This window comes from Microcaecilia unicolor, chromosome 14 (assembly GCF_901765095.1).
Source record: "Microcaecilia unicolor chromosome 14, aMicUni1.1, whole genome shotgun sequence".
Lineage (NCBI taxonomy): Eukaryota > Metazoa > Chordata > Amphibia > Gymnophiona > Siphonopidae > Microcaecilia > Microcaecilia unicolor.
In genome coordinates, this window is record NC_044044.1 from 12543650 (window position 1) to 12563646 (window position 19997).

Here is a 19997-nt window from a genome sequence, read left to right on the forward strand (position 1 = left end):
CTGTGTTCCTCATCCAGGGTGGAATCCCTGATTTAGGATCAGGTTGGAGAAGTTGTTTTACCTTCCTTAACTGTGAGTGATAAGAAGACTACCCTAGAGAGGCCTTCTTCCTTTAATTTTGAATCACTGTAGGAAGGCATTTCTCAGTTGGAACGGTCTCTTTCAACTCAGTTACAAACTATTAATGATGTTTTCAGAAGTGTTGCAAAATGCAGCTGGGCAAGCTCAGGAATTGGGTTCACTGAAACAACATGTCGGTGTTGTGGAAGACTCGCTGAAAGTTGTTCAACAGTATGGAGAACTTTTCATGAAAGATTCTGTTGATATGCATAGGAAACTGGAAAATTTGGAAAATGCTGTATGTAAGAAAAATCTTTGGATTTTGAATTTCAGAGGGTACCAACCTTTTCTCCACATGATTTAAGAGTTTTCTGATTTCCTGCTGTATCTAAGGCAACACAGAAAAGATGACAATAGTTTCTGTTGCTTTGCCCTAAGATTCAGCAATTAGGTGGTCTTTTTTCCTTCGCTTTTCTTGTAAATGCCTGATTAAAATTGGAGGTCAGAATTATATTTTTTTTGATCCACAACAATTGACAATTTTTGTTACTAATAGGATGTCTACTGATCCACAGTTAATTCAGGGTTTGGAGTCAGCCTCATGAATAGAGGCTGTGCAATTTTGAACATTAGAAGGTGGCGGATCATTAGCTAGAGGACTTTTTCTTTTGCAAGTTTTTATGCTTGTATTGTAAATTTGAAATTTATTTAAAAAAAAGAGAGAAAATCTTTAGTGCCCAAAAAATCTTCACACAACTCCTCCGCATCCTTGCTATCATGAATTAACCTTCCCTTAAGTTTAATTTTGGGAGAGGTCAAAAAATAAATCAACTGTCTATAAGCAAAATGATGATGACTAGGTAACTGATAGCTAAACTGCAACTCTTCAAAGGATATCACCTAGTCTTCATCAAAAATTTGATCCCATCTCCTCAAACCAAGAGTTGTCCACTCTCTAAAAACACTTGGGCCCAAAGCAGGTGAAAAAAGAGGTTTATTAACAATGGATGAATGCCTAGATATCTGGAATGCTGCGTCAATACCTACTGAATCACAGGCTTGAAAAATACAAAGAGTAGCTGGGCTAACTGTTGCTGTAAGTTTATGATGCTTAGGAAGCAGCCATACAAGGGAAGATAACTGTTCAGTTCCTCAACAGCAAGCCACCTTTTAAAAGTAGTGCTTTGAAACCATTTAATAGCTATTTTAGCTTGCGCTGTCCTGTAATACCAAGTCAAATTTGGAACCCCCAATTCTCCCAGTTTCTTCTTTAGGAAGTCAAGGCAACTACTTTAGGAAGCTGAGGCTGTGTGTCTGGTGTCTTTTCTTAAGCTCTCCTATCTGATTATGGAGTTTCTTTTTCTTGATGTTTTTAGATTAGTTTTATTATTGAACCTTGAACACCTCTTTGCTGTAACCTTACTAAAAGTGATATAGAAAATATTAAATAATGCATAAACCATAAACCACTGTGTTTTTGCCGTTCAGAAGACAATGAAGAACAAAGATCACAGCTCAGCAGTTGAATCAGCCATAAAGATGGCGAAGGAAGCTGAGAAACTGAACATTCAGGTAAGGGAAATCTTTGAATGCTTCTCAAATGTATCAGATCAGACAAGTCTTAATCACACTTCCTGCTGGCTAAGAGAGTAGTTCACATATTACTTTGAGTAACGCCTCTCCGTCTCATGTGGAAAATACTACTTAGAGCTGGTCAAGAAAGAAATATTTTACTCTTTAATGTTATTACACTGAGAAACCTTTGCAATAATTCTCCTGTTGGCAGCTACTTTTGATACTATACACATAGCAATATCTGATTGAATACTGTGTAGCATGGGGCTGGTGGTTGGGAGGCGGGGATAGTGCTGGGCAGACTTATACGGTCTGTGCCCTGAAGAGCACAGGTACAAATCAAAGTAGGGTATACACAAAAAGTAGCACATATGAGTTATCTTGTTGGGCAGACTGGATGGACCGTGCAGGTCTTTTTCTGCCGTCATCTACTATGTTACTATGTATTTGTAACACAGGCACAGAAAGTGAGCACTGCTATCAATTCAGGAGAGAGCACAATGCTCCAGTCCATATATGGGATTTGTTGGGGGGGGGGGAGGGAAGAAACCTGTCGTTTCTTCCTCTATAACATTACCAAAATTCGTCCTTTTCTTTCTGAGTGTGCAGCCAGAACCCTCATCCACACTCTTATCACCTCCCGCTTAGACTACTGCAACTTGCTTCTCACAGGTCTCCCACTGAGCCATCTCTCTCCTCTTCAATCTGTTCAAAATTCTGCTGCACGACTAATATTCCGCCAGTGTCGTTATGCTTATATTAGCCCTCTCCTCAAGTCACTTCATTGGCTCCCTATCCGTTTCCGCATTCAAACTCCTGTTACTGACTTAAAATGCATTCACTCTGCAGCTCCTCAGTACCTCTCCACTCTCATCTCTCCCTACACTCCTCCCTGGGAACTCCGCTCACTGGGCAAATCTCTCTTATCTGCACCCTTCTCCTCCACCGCTTCCAGACTCCGTTCCTTCTATCTTGCTGCACCATATGCCTGGAATAAACTTCCTGAGCCGGTACGCCAAGCCTCATCTCTGGCCATCTTCAAATCTTGGCTAAAAACCCACCTCTTCGATGCTGCTTTTAACACCTAATCCTTCAACTGTCCCCTAGCCCTGATATGTCCTGTCATCCCTTACTTGTCCTGTCTGTCATAATTAGATTGTAAGCTCTATTGAGCAGGGACTGTCTCCATGTTCAAGTGTGAAGCGCTGTATACATCCGGTAGCGCTATAGAAATGATAAGTAGTAGTAGTGATGATTTCATCTTTCTTTGTGATGGATTTTCTCCCTTTCCAGGAAAGGATCAGCAGGTTTGGATTTTCGGGACGCTTCCAACAGGATGCAGAGACTCCCCAGAGTGCTGAGGGTCCTGGAGATTCTTATGGTACATCAAACCAGTGTCTTTTGTACTAGCTGTATATCATTATGTTCAAATGTTATATTCCAAGTCCTCTCTAAAGGACAGGATGTAGATTTTTGTTTTTGTGGATTTAGCTTATGCGTTTTCAGTGGTAGCTCAATTTCAGTAGGTATTTCCCTATCTCCAGAAGGTTTACAATATAACATGGTACCTCAAGTAATTGAGGGTGAAGTGACTTACTCAAGGTTACAAGAAGATAATGCTATGGCATTAATTTCATTCACCTGCTGTCTTTTAATGTCTTGTTCCTTATCATTCATGCCACAGACAAGTGGGTTATGTTTCCCTGCCAGCGGATGGAAACAGGTAAAAAAAAAGCTCAGGGCTAACTTCATTCCCCTTATTGGTGGCTGTTGCTTCCTTCCATTCTTCAGTATTTATTTTATTTATTTATTGCATTTGTAGCCCACATTTTCCCACCTATTTGCAGGCTCAAAGTGGCTTACATAGTTTTGTTAACATAGTTAATCCTGGATGTCAGGTACAGTTATTGTTGTGCAGAGATTAATTAAGGGAAGAAGTAGAGAGAAGAAGGAAGGAATATAGACGGTGGGTTTTCAGAGGTGGATTAGCAAGGTTCTGGGTTTTCATTGTAGGCTTTGTTGAAGAAATATGTCTTGAGGGATTTGCGAAAGATAGTTGTTTTGTTGATTGTTTTCAGGTCTCTAGGTAGTGCGTTCCATAACTTTGTGCTCATGTAAGAGAAGGTGGTATCATGCATCATCCTGTATTTTAGTCCTTTGCAGTTGGGGAAGTGCAGGTTGAGAAATTTGCGGGATGATTTTGTGGCATTTCTGGGAGGTAGGTCCACAAGGTTTAACTTGTAGATTGGGGCGTCTGCGTGAATGATTTTGTGTACCATTGTGCAGATCTTGAATGCAATACGTTCCTTAAGTGGGAGCCAGTGAAGTTTCTCTCTTAATGGTTTTACGCTTTCATATTTGGTTTTTCCAAATATGAGTCTGGCCGCAGTATTCTGGGCAGTTTGGAGTTTCTTGATGTTCTGCTCTTTGCAGCCTGCGTACAGTGCATTGCAGTAATCAAGATGACTTATTACCATTGACTGTACCAGGGTACGGAATATGTATCTCGGGAAGAAAGGTTTTATTCTTTTGAGTTTCCACATGGAATAGAACATCTTTTTCGTCGTGTTTTTCACGTGGGCATCGAGAGTGAGGTTTCGATCAATGGTGACTCCTAGAATTTTCAAGTTTTGAGAGACAGGCAGAGAACAGTACTGGTGTAGTTATAGTAGGGAAGGTTTTTGTGTTATGTTGTGAGGTGAGAACAAGACATTGTGTTTTTTCTGCATTTAGTTTCAGTTGGAATGCATCTGCCCAGGAGTGCATTATTTGGAGGCTTTAGTTGATCTCGTTGGTGATTTCATTTAGATCATGTCTGAACGGGATGGAGATCGTGACATCATCTGAATATATGTAGGGGTTGAGGTTTTGATTTGCTAGAAGTTTAGCCAAAGGTATCATCATCAGGTTGAATAAGGTTGGTGAGAGGGGGGATCCTTGGGGTACTCCACATTCAGGTGTCCATGGGGGTGATCTGTCCGCGTTCGTTGTTACTTGGTATGATCTTGTGGTATGACCTTTGAGAACTGTGCCTCCTATTCCGAAGTATTCTAGTATATGTAATAGTATTTCATGGTCAACCATGTCAAAGACACTGGACATGTTGAATTGTAAGCCCTTGCAATTGCTTGTTTAAATGAGTTCATTGCAGACACTAGCACAGTTTCGTTGCTGTGATTTGACCGAAATCCTGATTGAGATTCGTGGAGAATTGAATGTTTATTTAGGTATTCAGTAAGTTGTTTTGTTACTATGCCTTCCATGAGTTTGGTTATGAGTGGAATAGATGCTACTGGTCGATAGTTGGTTAGGTCCATTGTGCTTTTTTTAGCATCTTTCGGTAGCGGAGTAAGTAGGATGTTTCCTTTGTCCGTGGGGAAGAGTCCATTTTGAAGCCTGTGATTTATGTGATTCGTGATGTCTATTTTGAATTGTTTGGGTGCTGATCTTATTAGACTGCTAGGGCAGATGTCTAATTTACATTGCGATTTGGCGTATTTTCCAAGCCAATGTGAGATTTCATTTGATGAAAGTGTGTCGAAGTTGGTCCATGATCGATCTGCTGGGTATTCCCCGGGTTTTGGGTCAAGACATTCAAGGATGTTTGTGTAGTTTGCTTTTTTGGTGGGTATCATGAGTCGGAGCTTTATAATTTTTTCCTTGAAGTAATTTGCAAGATTAGTTGCTCATTTTCAGCAGATGGTTTAAATGTGGAGTGATGCAGCAGGATGGCTAGATCCTAGAGCAGTGGTTCTCTGGGCCATCCTTCCATGGCAGAGCAAGATCCCAATCAAGTTTCCAAGTTTATTCCAGTCTTTTTTTTTTAAATTTATAAATTTAAATCATTATATCAAGGATTTACACTTGTACAGAAAAGTGTTATAGCAATCAAGGTCTTATAAGAAATATTAAATATATTGATATTATATACATCTTAACACTCAAGTCCACATTATTGGATTCCAAGATTAATACGGAGAGGAATATAAAGCAAACAACCCTTTAAGGCAAATATTGCACCTAAGAAGGGACTGGCAGATATCAAATGGTTCTAATTAATCTCCTCAAGATCTTTTTGACACAACAAAAGATGATAAATGAGAAGGTTCCATGAACACATATTTAACTGCATTATATCTTATTATACATTTTCAAGGAAATCTTAAATAGAATGTACCCCTTCTTTGCAAAACAGCAGGTTTCAAAATCAAAAATGGTTTCTGCCTTTGCTGGGTTTCCTTCGAAACATCAGGAAACAAAAGAATTTTTAAACCACAAAATAATTTCTCTCTGTTCTTAAAGAACATATGAAAAAGCCACTGCTTATCAGGTAACAAAGCCACGGTAGCTACCAGTGTTGCTGCCGTGGCTAACTCAGTTTCCGAGGTGTCCTGCAAATCAGAATCATCAATAGCATTTTGTTGTTGGTGTGGTTCCTTTCTCAGCAAATAATATACTTGAGTAAAAGGAGATAGGTTTTCTTCAGGTATTCCTAATATTGCTTGCAAATAGCGTTTTAGCATCTCCAGTGGTTTCACCATTGCAACCCTTGGAAAATTAATAAACCTAAGATTGTGATTTCTGATATAATTTTCAAACATTTCAGATTTATACCTTAGATTTGAAATATCTTTGACCATTAAGGTTTGTATATTTTCTACATTTGTTAAATTCTTTTCAGCACTTTCAAGTCGTTCAGTCTAAAATTTGATATCAATATCATTTTTATCTATTTTCTGTTCAACCAAGGAAATTCTCTGTGAGACGTTATTTGTGCAAGAAGAGTTTGTCCTAGTTGGGAAACTAAATCCCACAACGAGTCCAAAGTTACTTCTGCCGGTTTTGCAAGCAGTTCTGGGGGCATTGTCACTATCGATTCAGGGACCTTCCTATGTTCTGTGCCTTGTTCACCCGCTTCCAGTATTGCAGAGTCGCTCTCTCTAGAGGGTGTCAACAACCCCTCTACGTCTCATTTCGGTGTTGTAGAGCCTCACTCAATTCTGGACCAAACCGCACCCTGGCGGCGGTCCCGTTGATCCCGAGAGGGGAGAGCTAGTTCTCTGCGGTTGCGGGGGCAGAGCTCTGCTATTGGGGCTCAACGTCGTTTCCAGCCCAAGGGACGCCGAATGTTCCTCCAGCAAGCTGGCGTCCACTATGGGACTGCTCTCGATCTCCTGACCAGGTCCCTGAGTCCTCAAGAAACGGTCCATCAGACCAGCAGGTAATGGTGCTGGTAGCGGGGAAGCTTGGGCTGCTGCCCTGCCTCGTCTTTTAGGCATTGTTTGTAGTGGATGAGAGGACTGCAGCTACTCTTAGGTGCATGCGGCCATCTTGGAATCCCCCCATTTATTCCAGTCTTGCTTTCCCGTAAGTTAAATAAAATATCTATGCGGCTTACAATTCTAAATAGAAGAAAGAGAAAAATAGTCGAAAGGGGGAGAATAAGGGGAAAAAGATTGTAGGGAGGGAGAAACTGAACTACAATTAATGATAGGAAAGATAGAGTGTCAGCAGGACTAGGGGAAGAATTGGTATATCTGAGCTGGTTGGGAGGTTCATCACCTAGGCAATCTATGTAAGTATAAATGCATCCTCAAAGAGGAATATTTTAAAGTCTGATTTGAATTTTCCTAGAGAGGTCTGTGTTCTGAGGTGAAAGGGCATAGCATTCCATAAAGTGGAACCACCAACAGAAAAAATAGACTCTCGTGTAATATCGAGTAATATGATGGAAGGATAGCACAGCCAAAAGGTGTTGTTGGGATGAACGGAGTTCTCAAGAAGGGGCATATGGAGTCATAGTGCATGCCAAGAAAGATGGGGTTTCGGACTTTCTAATTCTGAAAACTAATAGAAGAATTTCGTAGGTGATCCTATGTGTGACATATAGCCAGTGGGCACCTTTAAGGAGCAGGTTTACATGATCATTTCTTTGACTCTGTAATGATTTTAATGGCTCCTAGGGTGACTGTGGACTGAATCCCCTGGTAGAACAGCATCTCTAGCTTCCAGAGTAAATAGTCTAGGTTGATTGTCCACGATGAACAATATTCCCAGTTGCCAGGGCAACCTTCTATAGGCTTTTTATCCCAGTTGATCAGCCTCCCAGGGCAAGAGTCTATGGAGTTATTCCCCTGATAGAGCATCGACTGGCAAGTGTGCTCCTGGAGTTCTGGCCTTCGACTCTCAGCTGACTGTGGTGGAGTAGATGTTGGCAAGTGTGTTCCTGGGGCTTTGGCTTCCGATTTATTATTTTTTTTATTTCTCAAATTTTGAATGCAATACAATACATAAAGAAAATGTTATAGGAAAATTAAGTAACACAAAAATCACAGTGTAGTAGTATCAAATCCACAACATGGAAGAACAATTTCCTACTATTATAAAGAACAAAATTACAGAGCATATTCAGAAGCATGGATTAATGAGACGAAGCCAATATAGATTTAGTGAAGGGAAATCTTGCCTTGCCAATCTATTACATTTCTTTGAAGGATGAACAAACATGTGGATAAAGGTGAGCCAGTCGATATTGTGTATCTAGATTTTCAAAAGGCATTTGACAAAGTACCTCATGAAAGACTCCAGAGGAAATTGGAGAGTCATGGGATAGGAGGTGGTGTCCTATTGTGGATTAAAAACTGGTTAAAAGATAGAAAACAGAGAATAGGGTTAAATTGTCAGTGTTCTTAATGGAGAAGGGTAGATAGTGGGGTTCCCTAGGGCTCTGTGCTTGGACCGCTGCTTTTTAACATACTTATAAATTTTCTAGAGATGGGAGTAACTAGTGAGGTAATTAAATTTGCTGACGACACAAAGTTATTCAAAGTTATTGAATCGCAAGAAGATTGTGAAAAATTACAAGAAGACCTTACAAGATTGGGAGACTGGGCGTCTAAATGGCAGATGATGTTTAACTTGAACAAGTGAAAAGTGATGCATGTGGGAAAGAGGAACCCAAATTATGGGTACGTTATGCAAGGTTCCACGTTAGGAGTCACCGACCAAAAAAAGGGGTCTAGGCGTCGTCGTTGATGATACGTTGAAACCCTCTGCTCAGTGTGCTGTGGCAGCTAAGAAAGCAAATAAAATGTTAGGTATTATTAGGAAAGGAATGGAAAACAAAATGAGGATGTTATAATGCCTTTGTATCGGTCCATGGTGCGACCGCACCTCGAATATTGTGTTCAATTCTGGTCGCTGCATCTCAAAAAAGATATAGTGGAATTAGAAAAGGTACAGAGAAGGGCGACGAAAATGATAAAGGGGATGGGACGACTTCCTTTTTGAGGAAGGGCTGAAGCGGCTAGGGCTCTTCAGCTTGGAGAAAAGACGGCTGAGGGGAGATATGATAGAGGTCTATAAAATAATGAGTGGAGTGGAACGGGTAGACATGAATCGATTGTTTACTTTTTCCAAAAATACTAGGACTAGGGGGCATGTGATGAAGCTACAAAGTAGTAAATTTTAAAACGAATTGGAGAAAAGTTTTCTTCACTCAACGTGAAATTAAACTCTGGAATTTGTTGCCAGAGAATGTGGTAAAGGCGGTTAGCTTAGTGGAGTTCAAAAAAAGGTTTGAACGGCTTCCTAAAGGAAAAGTCCATAGACCATTATTAAAATGTCGGGGAAAATCTACTGCTTATTTCTGGGATAAGCATAAAATGTATTGAACTTCTGGGGGATCTTGCCAGGTATTTGTGACCTGGATTGGCCACTGTTGGAAACAGGACGCTGGGCTTGATAGACCTTTGGTCTTTCCCAGTGTGGGAATACTTATGTACTTATGTGTACTTGGATATGGGCCTAAAAGTGGTAAAGGGTGGGGGGGGGGGGGGGGGAGGAGAGAACATGAGGGTGGGGGAACTATAGGAAGTGGAAAGGTAATAAGGGAAAAGGGCAGAGCATGGAAGAAGAGTAAGTACAGACCAGATCCAAAATATTATCAGATTTATGAGTGGGAAAGTTGACATGTTGAACAAAAGCAGTGTTGGTGGCAAGGAAGAGAAAGGTAGAGAACATATTAGAAGGGGAAAGATTAAAGTCACCAAGAAGATCGAAAGGTGAGAAACAGATACAGAGTTCAGAAATGAAGGCCATAAGTTCATCCACAGAATGAGTGGATGGAGAAGGGAGATGGTAAACAACATCCAAATAGAAACAAAAACATAGTAACATAGTAGATGACGGCAGAAAAAGACCTGCACGGTCCATCCAGTCTGCCCAACAGTAGAACTTTTTTTTTGGTGTGTGTGTGTAAGTTAACACCTTAACTAAACTGAAGTACTGTCATCTGAATCTATAATAGATCAAGTTTGCACCATGTCGTGGCTTTGCATAATTTTTTTCTGTTCATAGAGATCGAATACAACAGAGGTGGTGCTAATTTGGTGTTTCTTTTTAGAAGTTGTATACCAGACTTTAAAAGCTGATAAGTAGTTGAATAAACTGCTCTTGAAAAGTGACAATCCAATGTTGTGGGGTGCCTAAACTGTGAAGCACAGCTGTGTTTCATGCATTCAATATAGTATGCTAATGCTCTCCTGTAGTCCAAAATGTGCAACACAGGCTCCCCTTATTAGCAGAAAGTCAGTATGTTATGGATTAGTATGGAATCTAGAAACTATTGTTGGTAGAATTTAATATATCTGCATAGAACACCTGTTTTAAAAAAAAGCTGGCAATAGAGAATAGTAAGCTAGAGCTTGTACTTCACTCTTCATTGATGTAGTTTAAACAAACAACAGGTACCTTTCAGGTAAACTATGGTGTTGAATCCTCCTCCCTTTGAGGTAATGGAATCATTTGCAGTTAGAGCCAAACTGAGATCCCATGGTGTTGGCAGTGCTTAACAAGCAGTTTTATTCCACAGTCTCTCCATAAACATAGCTATCAGGGAGATCACAGGGGTCAGACAGTGTGATAGGGTTTTCCATCTTTTGAAAGATGCCCATTGCCTACCAGGTGCTCATCATAAGAAATTGAAATTCTGGTTTTAACTCAGTGTTTTATTCAGCCCAACCTCAATATTTGGCCACTCTTTATTCTTTACTGTCCCCTGCAGTTATTGAGATCTCAAATAAAATCCACTAGTCATTCCATCTTTGTCTACAGCAAGGCTCAACTCCACCTGGGAGTCTGTTTTTATTACTTTTCTCCAACATTATGGAATTCTCTCCCTGCCCAGCTTTGAAGTGAACAGGGGTGGTAAAGTGTTAAAGGAGCACAGTGAAGCTTGAAGAGAAGTGTAGATAAGAGCTACACCTCCACTGAATTTAACTGGGCTAGGCGTGTGTGAGAAATTGAAAACAATGGGAGCAACCAAAGATGCAGTGTCTCCTGATCTAAGCCAGGTTTCAGTGACACAGAGCATGTCAAGAGCATGTTGAGAGAAGAGGTCAGCAATAAGCGGGCCCTTGTGGCGAAGAAAGCAGGCATTAACTAGGCCAAGTCAGATGTTTGCAGATGGGTGCAGGCACAGTGAGCAGGGAGCAGCCGTAGCAGCAGGAAGAACAGGCCTTATTGGGTATATGTGTGTTTAACATTTTGGCACGCCAGCCTTACTGCTGGTGTAAGGGTTGGTACTTAAATGCTGGAGTTATGCATGCAAATTATAGTGTTCTATACTTTATACAAGTCTGAGTCTGGCCTATTCTCCACCCATGTGTATACACCCCTTAAACCTGTATTTACTAAAAGCCTTCTGGAACGCGCTGCCGCGTAATTTAAAAACGATCTATGAACTTACCAACTTCCGCAAGCTACTGAAGACCCATCTCTTTAACAAGGCATACCACAAAGACCAACAAATGTGAACCTCTCCACATATATCCAGAATAGACTTTTTATATCTGCTTGTTAGACTACTATCATGTCTTATCATAATCATGCCACCCAAGTTCCGTCTGTAATACTAAATATCTATCTTATCATGTATTTCCACTATTCATGATATATTGTAAGCCACATTGAGCCTGCAAAGAGGTGGGAAAATGTGGGATACAAATGCAATAAATAAATAAATACTACACAGCTCAATATCACAAACATAGCAGTTTGAGAAAAATAAGATGAAAAGTCAAGCAGAAATAGGATTTTTATTGTTGGTTTTCTCTTGGTCGGGCTTTTAAGAATAGGCACAGAAAATTCTCAAAAACAAAATTAATGTAGGCAGCAGGATATCTCAAAATAGAACCAGAAATATTCCGGCTGATATTCATCACTATTTAACTAACCAGGAGCCATTCCTGTCCGGTTAAATAGCACTTAACTGGCTAAGTGCTAATATTCAGCGCAAGATAGCTGGTTATCTCTGGTGAATATTAGCATATAGCAGCTAACCGGCTAGCCGCAAATATTCAGTGCATCACCGGCTAAGTTTTGTGGCCCAATTGGGCCACCCATATAGTAGGCCTATCTTTGGCCACTAGAAATTTAATCAGCCAGCGTTGAGTATTGACTTGGTCAGTTAAGTTTAAACTGGCCAAAATCAATGTCAGTCACTGGTAATGGCCCAGCATTGAATATCTGGGCTCAACGTTGATCACGGGATGTAGCCGGCCTGCCTCCCATGGGTTGAATATTGGCTGGATTGTATTGGAATTCTGTATTAACCAATCAGTTGAGCTACCTACATTCTTCTCTAAGCCTCACACTAACTAGGGAGAAGAAGCACTTCATACCTTGAATTGCATTATGAGCATTGCAGTTCTACTTGAAAAAAACAGATACTCATAGGAAGGCTTCTTATCTATTTATATCTTGTGATGTTAACTGACTTGGATTACTTGTGTTCAAGAGTGGAGGAGTGGCCTAGTGGTTAGGGTGGTGGACTTTGGTCCTGGGGAACTGAGGAACTGAGTTCAATTTCCACTTCAAGCACAGGCAGCTCCTTGTAACTCTGGGCAAGTCACTTAACCCTCCATTGCCCCATGTAAGCCGCATTGAGCCTGTCATGAGTGGGAAAGCGCGGGGTACAAATGTAACAAACAAAAAAAAATATCCAACTGGAGAGTAGTCTGTTACCACCCCTGGATATTTGTAGGGCAACTACTTGGGCCTCCTTACAGTCTGTCATAAAGCATTATCATTTGGATGTTCAGGTGAAGCAGAATACTAGTTTTGGGTGGCGTACCCCTCCCCCCCCCATCCCATGAAATTTACTGCTTTGGTATTTCTTACTTATCTGAACTGGTCTGGAAGAAAGCGACAGAAGGAGAAATTTGATCTTGCCTCTTAATTTTTGTTCTTTTAATTTCTCCAGAGCAGTTCAGAACCCACCCTGGAGTTCACTGCAGCATAGGATGCTTGTGGTTATTTTCCCTTCTGCTTGGTGGCTAGATATAGAAGCAGCAGCTGCAAAAAAAGAAAAAAACATGCTATTATAATGGTCAACTGGATGCAGTGCTCTTTTTGTTCTTAATAGGATATTTTAAAAAAATCTTGTATTGGACTATTGTTAGCGATTTAGATCAGGGAAGACTCCATGGGTATTGTCATTTTGCTTTGGTATTGAAATACTAATTGGTAAAGGGGCTGCACAGAGTACTTACATTCTTACTTTGAGCCAAGTGTTTTCTCAGTTTCCTTCTGCTGGTAGGAGTGTATAACCAACTTGTCTGAACTGGTGTGGAGGAATTAAAGGAATGAAAATTAGCAGGTAAGATCTAATTTCTCCATTCTTTGTTTAATTAATAACAGCAAATTCCCTCCAGCCCAAATGGACAGTTATGTTGCAATTGATTGCAAATTGGTCCTCAGAACCATCCTGTAACCCTGTAATCAATAGAGAACACATTTTAAAGGAAAGCAGGTAAATTTTGCTTTTATGCTCAGAAAAGGCTTATAAAATTAACCCCTTGTGTTAAATGTATTTTGCTGATTCATCATGTATATGATTAACCTGATCACTCTTACTGTGGTTTATAGTCCCTGTGCACACAGAGGGAAGTCACCCTGTGACAAAGAGGATAAAGAAGCAGGAATGGCTGTCAGAGAATGAGAATAAAATTGCAGCCTGCACATCTAAGAAAGCAGAAGGGGAACAATTTTCACAGAAAACCAAATCAGGTATCTACAAAGCTTCCTGCTGTTCCACTACTGAGATTTATCTCATAAACATCTGTCAATACACTTCAGACCTCCACTGCAGCACCCCCAGATATTCCAGTACTGAGACCCCGTACACAAGAGGTTCCCAAACCTGTCCTGAGGGATCCCCCAGTCAGTTGGGTTTTCAGAATATCCGTATTGAATATGCACGAGACACAGCTGCATGCAATGAATGTAGCACATAAAAATATCTCATTCACACTCATTGTAGATATTGTTTTGCCCTTTCACTGAGGTGTTTGGCATGCAGTTTAAACCAGAGTAGGGAACATCACTAAGAGAAAGACTTAGAACTCATGATCATGAACGAAAATCTTCTTTAATGCAGTAATCAAACAAGGAAAAATAACTTACAGTTCAGATTGCTGGACAAGAGTTGTTGCCTTTCAAACTGGGAGTCTGTTCTCCACCAGTTCTCTCTCCATGCAAGAGAGAAGGTGGGAGTAATTCAACAACACACTGAGTAGTAATGCTGTTTATACTTTTAAACTGGTGAAATCTTGATAGAGTCGCAGTAGTTTAAAGGGGGGGGCGGTCATACAGCAAAATGCAGCATACATTGCATGTATTACACTTTTATTTTCACGGACAATGTCATAATCTATATCCTGTTCAAGACTGGTCTTCCAGAAATTGTCCCTAAGATTAGCCTTGATCTGGATTTGTTGGAATCCTGGGCTTTCGAATTTAAGTTTAAGTTACATAGAGTTGAGACCAATCCCTTTGACCGTACCGCATAGAATAATTTTACTATTGATGTGTAGTACCCCCTAGACTCTACGCTTAGGGTACTGTATGTATTAATTGACAGTCATCTCATGTTCGAGCCTCAGGTTTCCTCAGAAGTAAAAAAATCCTTCAGGTCTCTTTGGAAGGTGAAGAGAATCAGATCGTATTTCTTGCCAGACATCTTTAGACTGCTAGTTTAATCCTTGGTTTTAACTCAGTTTGATTACTGCAATTCCATCTATTCTGGATGTTAGGAGGATGTCCTAAAAAGGCTATAAATGGCCCAAAAATCACATTTTGATAGTGCCACTCCATTATTGTGCAAGCTGCACAGGTTGCCCATTAAAGCCAGGATTATTTTTAAATTATGTGTTTTTTGACTTTCAAATATTATATGGCATGTCACCGGATTATATGTAGCTCTTAATAACTGTTCCCTTAAACAATATTACTTCTGGTTCTAGGGACTACCTTAGACTTCGTGATTGCAAGAGAGTGCGTTATAAGTCAGGTCACTCTGCTGACTTTAGATACCAGGGTGCTAAGTGGTGGAATTCACTGCCAGTGGCAATCAGTGTTCAGCCTGATTACTTGGTATTTCGTAAAAGACTGAAAACTCTCCTCTTTGAGAGGTTTCTATCCATTGATGGGGTGTCTTAGATTGCAACTGGCCATCAATATCTATATTTAATATTTTGTTTATGGTTTTGTAAACCTTATCTGTTGTTTATTTACTGTTACCCACATTGAACTTGAGTATGTTTGGGATAATGTGGGGTATAAATGTCAAAATGAATAAAGCAGTTTCAGTTCACAGAGAAGCTATGCTGCAGACTAACTCTTACAGACCTGATGGAGAGGGGCAACTAACCCAGCATGCACAGAGAATAAGGCAAGCCAATAGAAAGAGTCCCATAAGACACAAGGAGCTGGACATGTGCTCTGAAAGAGCCTATTATAGGGAACTACAGGATTATAGGGATTTGTAGTTCAAGGGCATGACCAAATTCCCTGCCTCCGTGCAAAAGGAGGAAATAACATGTATCTCAAAAACTTGACTGGCTGGGGGTCTTTTAGGAATGTTTAGGAACCACTGTCCTACACACATATTCTACCAATGCATTTTATTCCTACTGTGCAGTAACTTTTGCAGTTACAGAGATACAGAGATACTCAAACACACAGCTCTGGACTAACCTCTGACTTTCCTGGTGGTGTATGGCATATTTTTAGGTTGCAAGAAAAAATTCCTGTTACCCAGAAACAAGAACTGTGAAGGCCCTGAGCATCCTAACTCTGCACTGCATGCCAAAGAGGTCAATACGATGCTTGCCTGTGATAAGATGGATTGCCCTGGCACAGACAAAGACTTCCATGGCACAGAGACGACCCTTCACCTGAACTTGGCAGGAGGATCTTTGGTACCTACTTGTGGAGAAGAAGACAGCTTTGACAACTTGTTGAAAGAAGTGGCTGCAAGTCAGAAGGAGCTGGAAGAGGTATTTGGCTCGGATGACTTGAATATACTTACAGGAAAGGAAGGGGAATCACAGGATGATGACTTCTCTCTGCTCCTGTATGAAGAGTAGAAGGATTCCCCTTTCAGTTCTCAGTGTCTCAGTCTCCTCCATTATATCCCAGCTTTTCAACAACAACCAGAGTCTTATGGTTCTAAACATTGTGGGTAGGGTTAGCAGATAAAGGGTGGCAGTCAGTGCAAACGTGACATTTTTTAGGGGAATTATAGTTATAATTAATACATACAATGCGGATAAAACTGATTCAACCCATCCTTGGTGACCTGGAGTTGTCCACAAACTCCAGGTCATCAGGGACTGACTGAGCCAGTGCTGACTTTATTCCTAGTACATGTATGGACTTGTAATTCCTGCTTTTCTTAGAGATACTGGGATTACACAACCCATGGACTTAATAGGAGTCATTTCTGAAAAGTGTGACATTCTAAAGCAGTGTTTTACCAGGTACGATTAAAAATGCCATAGTATATGTCGGCAAGAAGCAATAACTTAAATCTTTAAGAAATGGATACTATATTCTCCCTTGTGCTTCTCTGCTGCCATCCATGTCTATCATCCCCATGGCAGTATCTGGACATGTGACAGATTGAAACTCCAAATGGAACTGAAATACCAGCTCTCTGACAAACTTTGCCACAATACAATTGACAGATCAGCAAGGCCTAGAAAATATTTCCTGGAAGTTTTCTTATTATTAGTTGATGTTTATAATATATATTTAACTTACAGTAATTATTGTTCTGTATTTCCAGAGTTCATTACAATAGTTGTGTTTTGAAGCATTCATTTCTCCCTTTGGATCTCTCTCTGATGATTAAAAACAGTTTGAGCCCCTCTGATAATCGGACTGATTAGTGGCTAGTTCAAATCTCTGTAAAAAGCCAGCAGCAGGCAATTCCAAAACTGCTTCACCCAAAATGAGAAGAAAGGTGACTGACCAAAAACAGAATTACAGTGTTTTAAGAGTACCTATAGCTTTGTATGCCTATATAAAAGTCAAACAAAAATGCAGAAGGAATACCAGGTTGTCCCTGTAATTAATAAAAGACTGTCAAGTTGCTGTGTATTTTTTCCTCATGAAAATATAATGCAGCAGGTTGTTTTACCTTGGCCGCTGTTTTTCAGTTCTTTGCAGGCGACATGGATTTATTTGTGATACTTTTATTTCCAGACTTTGCTAATGAAACTCTGGATGCTTATTGCAAAGTTTTAATAGTATGCCTATTCAAGTATTTAGCAAGCATATTTGAGAGAAAAAGATCCATAGGGCATCTTTTGATGTCTATCCAGCTTATTTTCGAAAGAGAAAAACACCTATAGTGCGACCTAAATCGGGAGATAGACGTTTGTCTCGCAAAGGCGCCCAAATCGGTATAATCGAAAGCCGATTTTGGGCGTTTCCAACTGAACTCTGTCGCAGAAACAAATAAAGTTGACGTGGGCGTGGTGGAGGCGGAACTGGGGCGTGGTTATCAGCCGAGGAGAGATGGGCGTCTTTAGCTGATAATTGAAAAAAAAAGGCGTTTTTACCGCGATTTTGGGTCACTTTTTTTGGACCCTTTTTTTTTTCACGAACAAGTCCCAAAAAAGTGCTCCAACTGCCCAGATGACCACTGGAGGGAATCGGGGATGACCTCCCCGGACCCCCCCAGTGGTCACTAACCCCCTCCCACCAAAAAAACCCCACTTTAAAAACTTTTTTCCCAGCCTGTATGCCAGCCTCAAATGCCGTACCCACCTCCATGACAGCAGAATGTGTTCGATCCTGTCACAGCCTTTCCCTGGGTCAGATGTGGCTCTCGGGTGCACTACAGGGTCACATCAGCATTGCATTGTGGTGGGTGTAGGGTATTGGGCTCCGTGATTTCATTAGCTTGTGTTACAGTCTCACGATGTTGGTAGTTAATAGGCTCTTCTCCCATGGTGCTTTTCCCCCTGCCTACTGGGTCAGAGTGTGCCCCGTTGTGTTTCCTGTTGTAGTCCATGCGGTAGTGGCCATTTTTGTAAGCCAGTTTTAGTTCCCTTTCCTGTGTTAGCCACGTTAGACAACTTAGTTCTTCCCTTGAATGTGGCTGAAAGAGGGCATTGTACAGCATTCTGCCAGCTCTGACCTACTGCTCATCTCAGTACCAGGGAGACTCGTTGCCAGTGGGGCACAACCTCTGATCTGCAGTTAACTGTGAGTAAACGCGGTTATTCCAATAAAGGACGTTTTCGGAGAGATTAGTATTCAGGTGTCAACTGGTGTGCCAATGTTATATAGCAGCAACCAGTCCTAGAGGCCTGCGTGTATGCAGGTCCCTGGAGCACTTATAGTGGGTACCGCAGTGCACTTCAGCCAGGTGGCTCCAGGCCCATCCCCCCCCACCACCACCTGTAACACGTGCTGGTAAATGGGAGGCCTCCAAAACCCACTGTACCCACATGTATGTGCCCCCTTCACCCCTAAGAGCTATGGTAGTGTTGTACATTTGTGGGTTTTGGGGGAGGGGGGTTGGGTGTTCAGCACCCTTGGTAAGGGAGCTATGCATGTGGGAGCTTTTTCTGAAGTCCACCGCACTGACCTAGGGTGCCCAGTTGGTGTCCTGGCATATCAGGGGGGCCAGTGTACTACGAATCCTGGCCCCTCCCAAGACCAAATGGCTCGGATTAGGACGTTTTTGAGCTGGGCGTTTTTAGTTTCCATTATCGCTAAAAAAAAACAAACGCCCAGCTCAAAAACGTCCATTTTTTCAAAAATACGGTTCAGCCCGCCCCTTCACGGACCCGTTCTCGGAGATAAACGCCCATGGAGATAGGCGTTTCCATTCGATTATGCCCCTCCACGTATTGCATTCCTCATTTACCAAGATGGGCCATGAGCAGAGGAGTTTACTGCTTTGTAGCACTGCTCATTACAATGTTATTTTCTTCTCTCTGGAAGATATGGGGAGAGGAGTTTGCACTTTAATCTGAAAGGTTTGATTGTCTCATGAGACACTTTTAAACATGCAGGGTAAATATGCAGTGATACATTTTAGGGATAATATTATAAGGAGCTGCCTAGGTTTAGACAGCAAGTACATGCATAAATTCTGATGTTCTAGTCATTTGCGTGTATATGTGAAGTCATATGCACATGAATGTACAATTTCCGGCTATGTGCTGTTCTGTAAGTATGCATCAATATTTAATGGTACGTACTTTGCAAGTGTTCACATGACTGCAGTTTTGGTGGAGCGTGGGCATGATGCTATAATCTATGAGCATATTTTCACAATCTAGGCACAAACATTTACACCAGCTGGTGTTAAGTGGTCACATGTAAAATATAGACATGTATTTCACCTGTTAAGCTAGTATTCTATAAAGAAAAGGAAGTGCCTACTTCTCTTTAAAGAATAGGCTCCAAACAGGTCCCCTCTTGGTGCCTAAAAATAGGCACCCATTTTCAGAATTATCCTTTTAGGAGTTAATTCTATAACAATATACCTATATTGTTATAGGCACATATTCTATAAAGGATATAGATTACTAGTATAACTGAGTATATACCCATGTATGCTGTTAGGTATGAGCACATGAACCGTATACCTAATGTAAGTGTGTGTGCCTATATTCCAAAGATACGTACATAACTCATAGTATTCTATAAATTCTCCGAGGACAAGCAGGCTGCTTGTTCTCACTGATGGGTGACGTCCACGGCAGCCCCTCCAATCGGAAACTTCACTAGCAAAGTCCTTTGCTAGCCCTCGCGCGCCCGCGCGCACCGCGCATGCGCGGCCGTCTTCCCGCCCGAAACCGGCTCGAGCCGGCCAGTCTTCTTTTGTCCGCACTCGGTACGGTCGTGTTTTCGCCGTGTCGAGCCCCGGAAAGTCGACCTCGCGCGTCCAATTTGTTTGAACGTGTTTTTTTTCCTTCGGGAAAGCTTTGTCCTAGTCGGGAAGTGCTCCGGAAACCCCCGCCGGGTTTCGTGTAAATCCTCCCCGTACTTCCAGCTTT

General features: G+C 41.2%; 1 protein-coding gene across 1 annotated transcript in view; it reads left to right on the forward strand.

Annotated features, from left to right (window-relative positions):
• ZCWPW1 (zinc finger CW-type and PWWP domain containing 1) overlaps positions 1–17123 on the forward strand; it is a 230803-nt gene extending 213680 nt beyond the window's left edge. The window contains exons 12-15 of the mRNA XM_030188050.1: positions 1549–1632; positions 2929–3016; positions 13564–13704; positions 15709–17123. Coding sequence (XP_030043910.1) covers positions 1549–1632; positions 2929–3016; positions 13564–13704; positions 15709–16064 — 669 coding nt within the window. The 3' untranslated portion in view covers positions 16065–17123. The remainder of the gene's footprint in view (positions 1–1548; positions 1633–2928; positions 3017–13563; positions 13705–15708) is intronic.
• The last annotated feature ends 2874 nt before the right edge of the window (positions 17124–19997 follow it).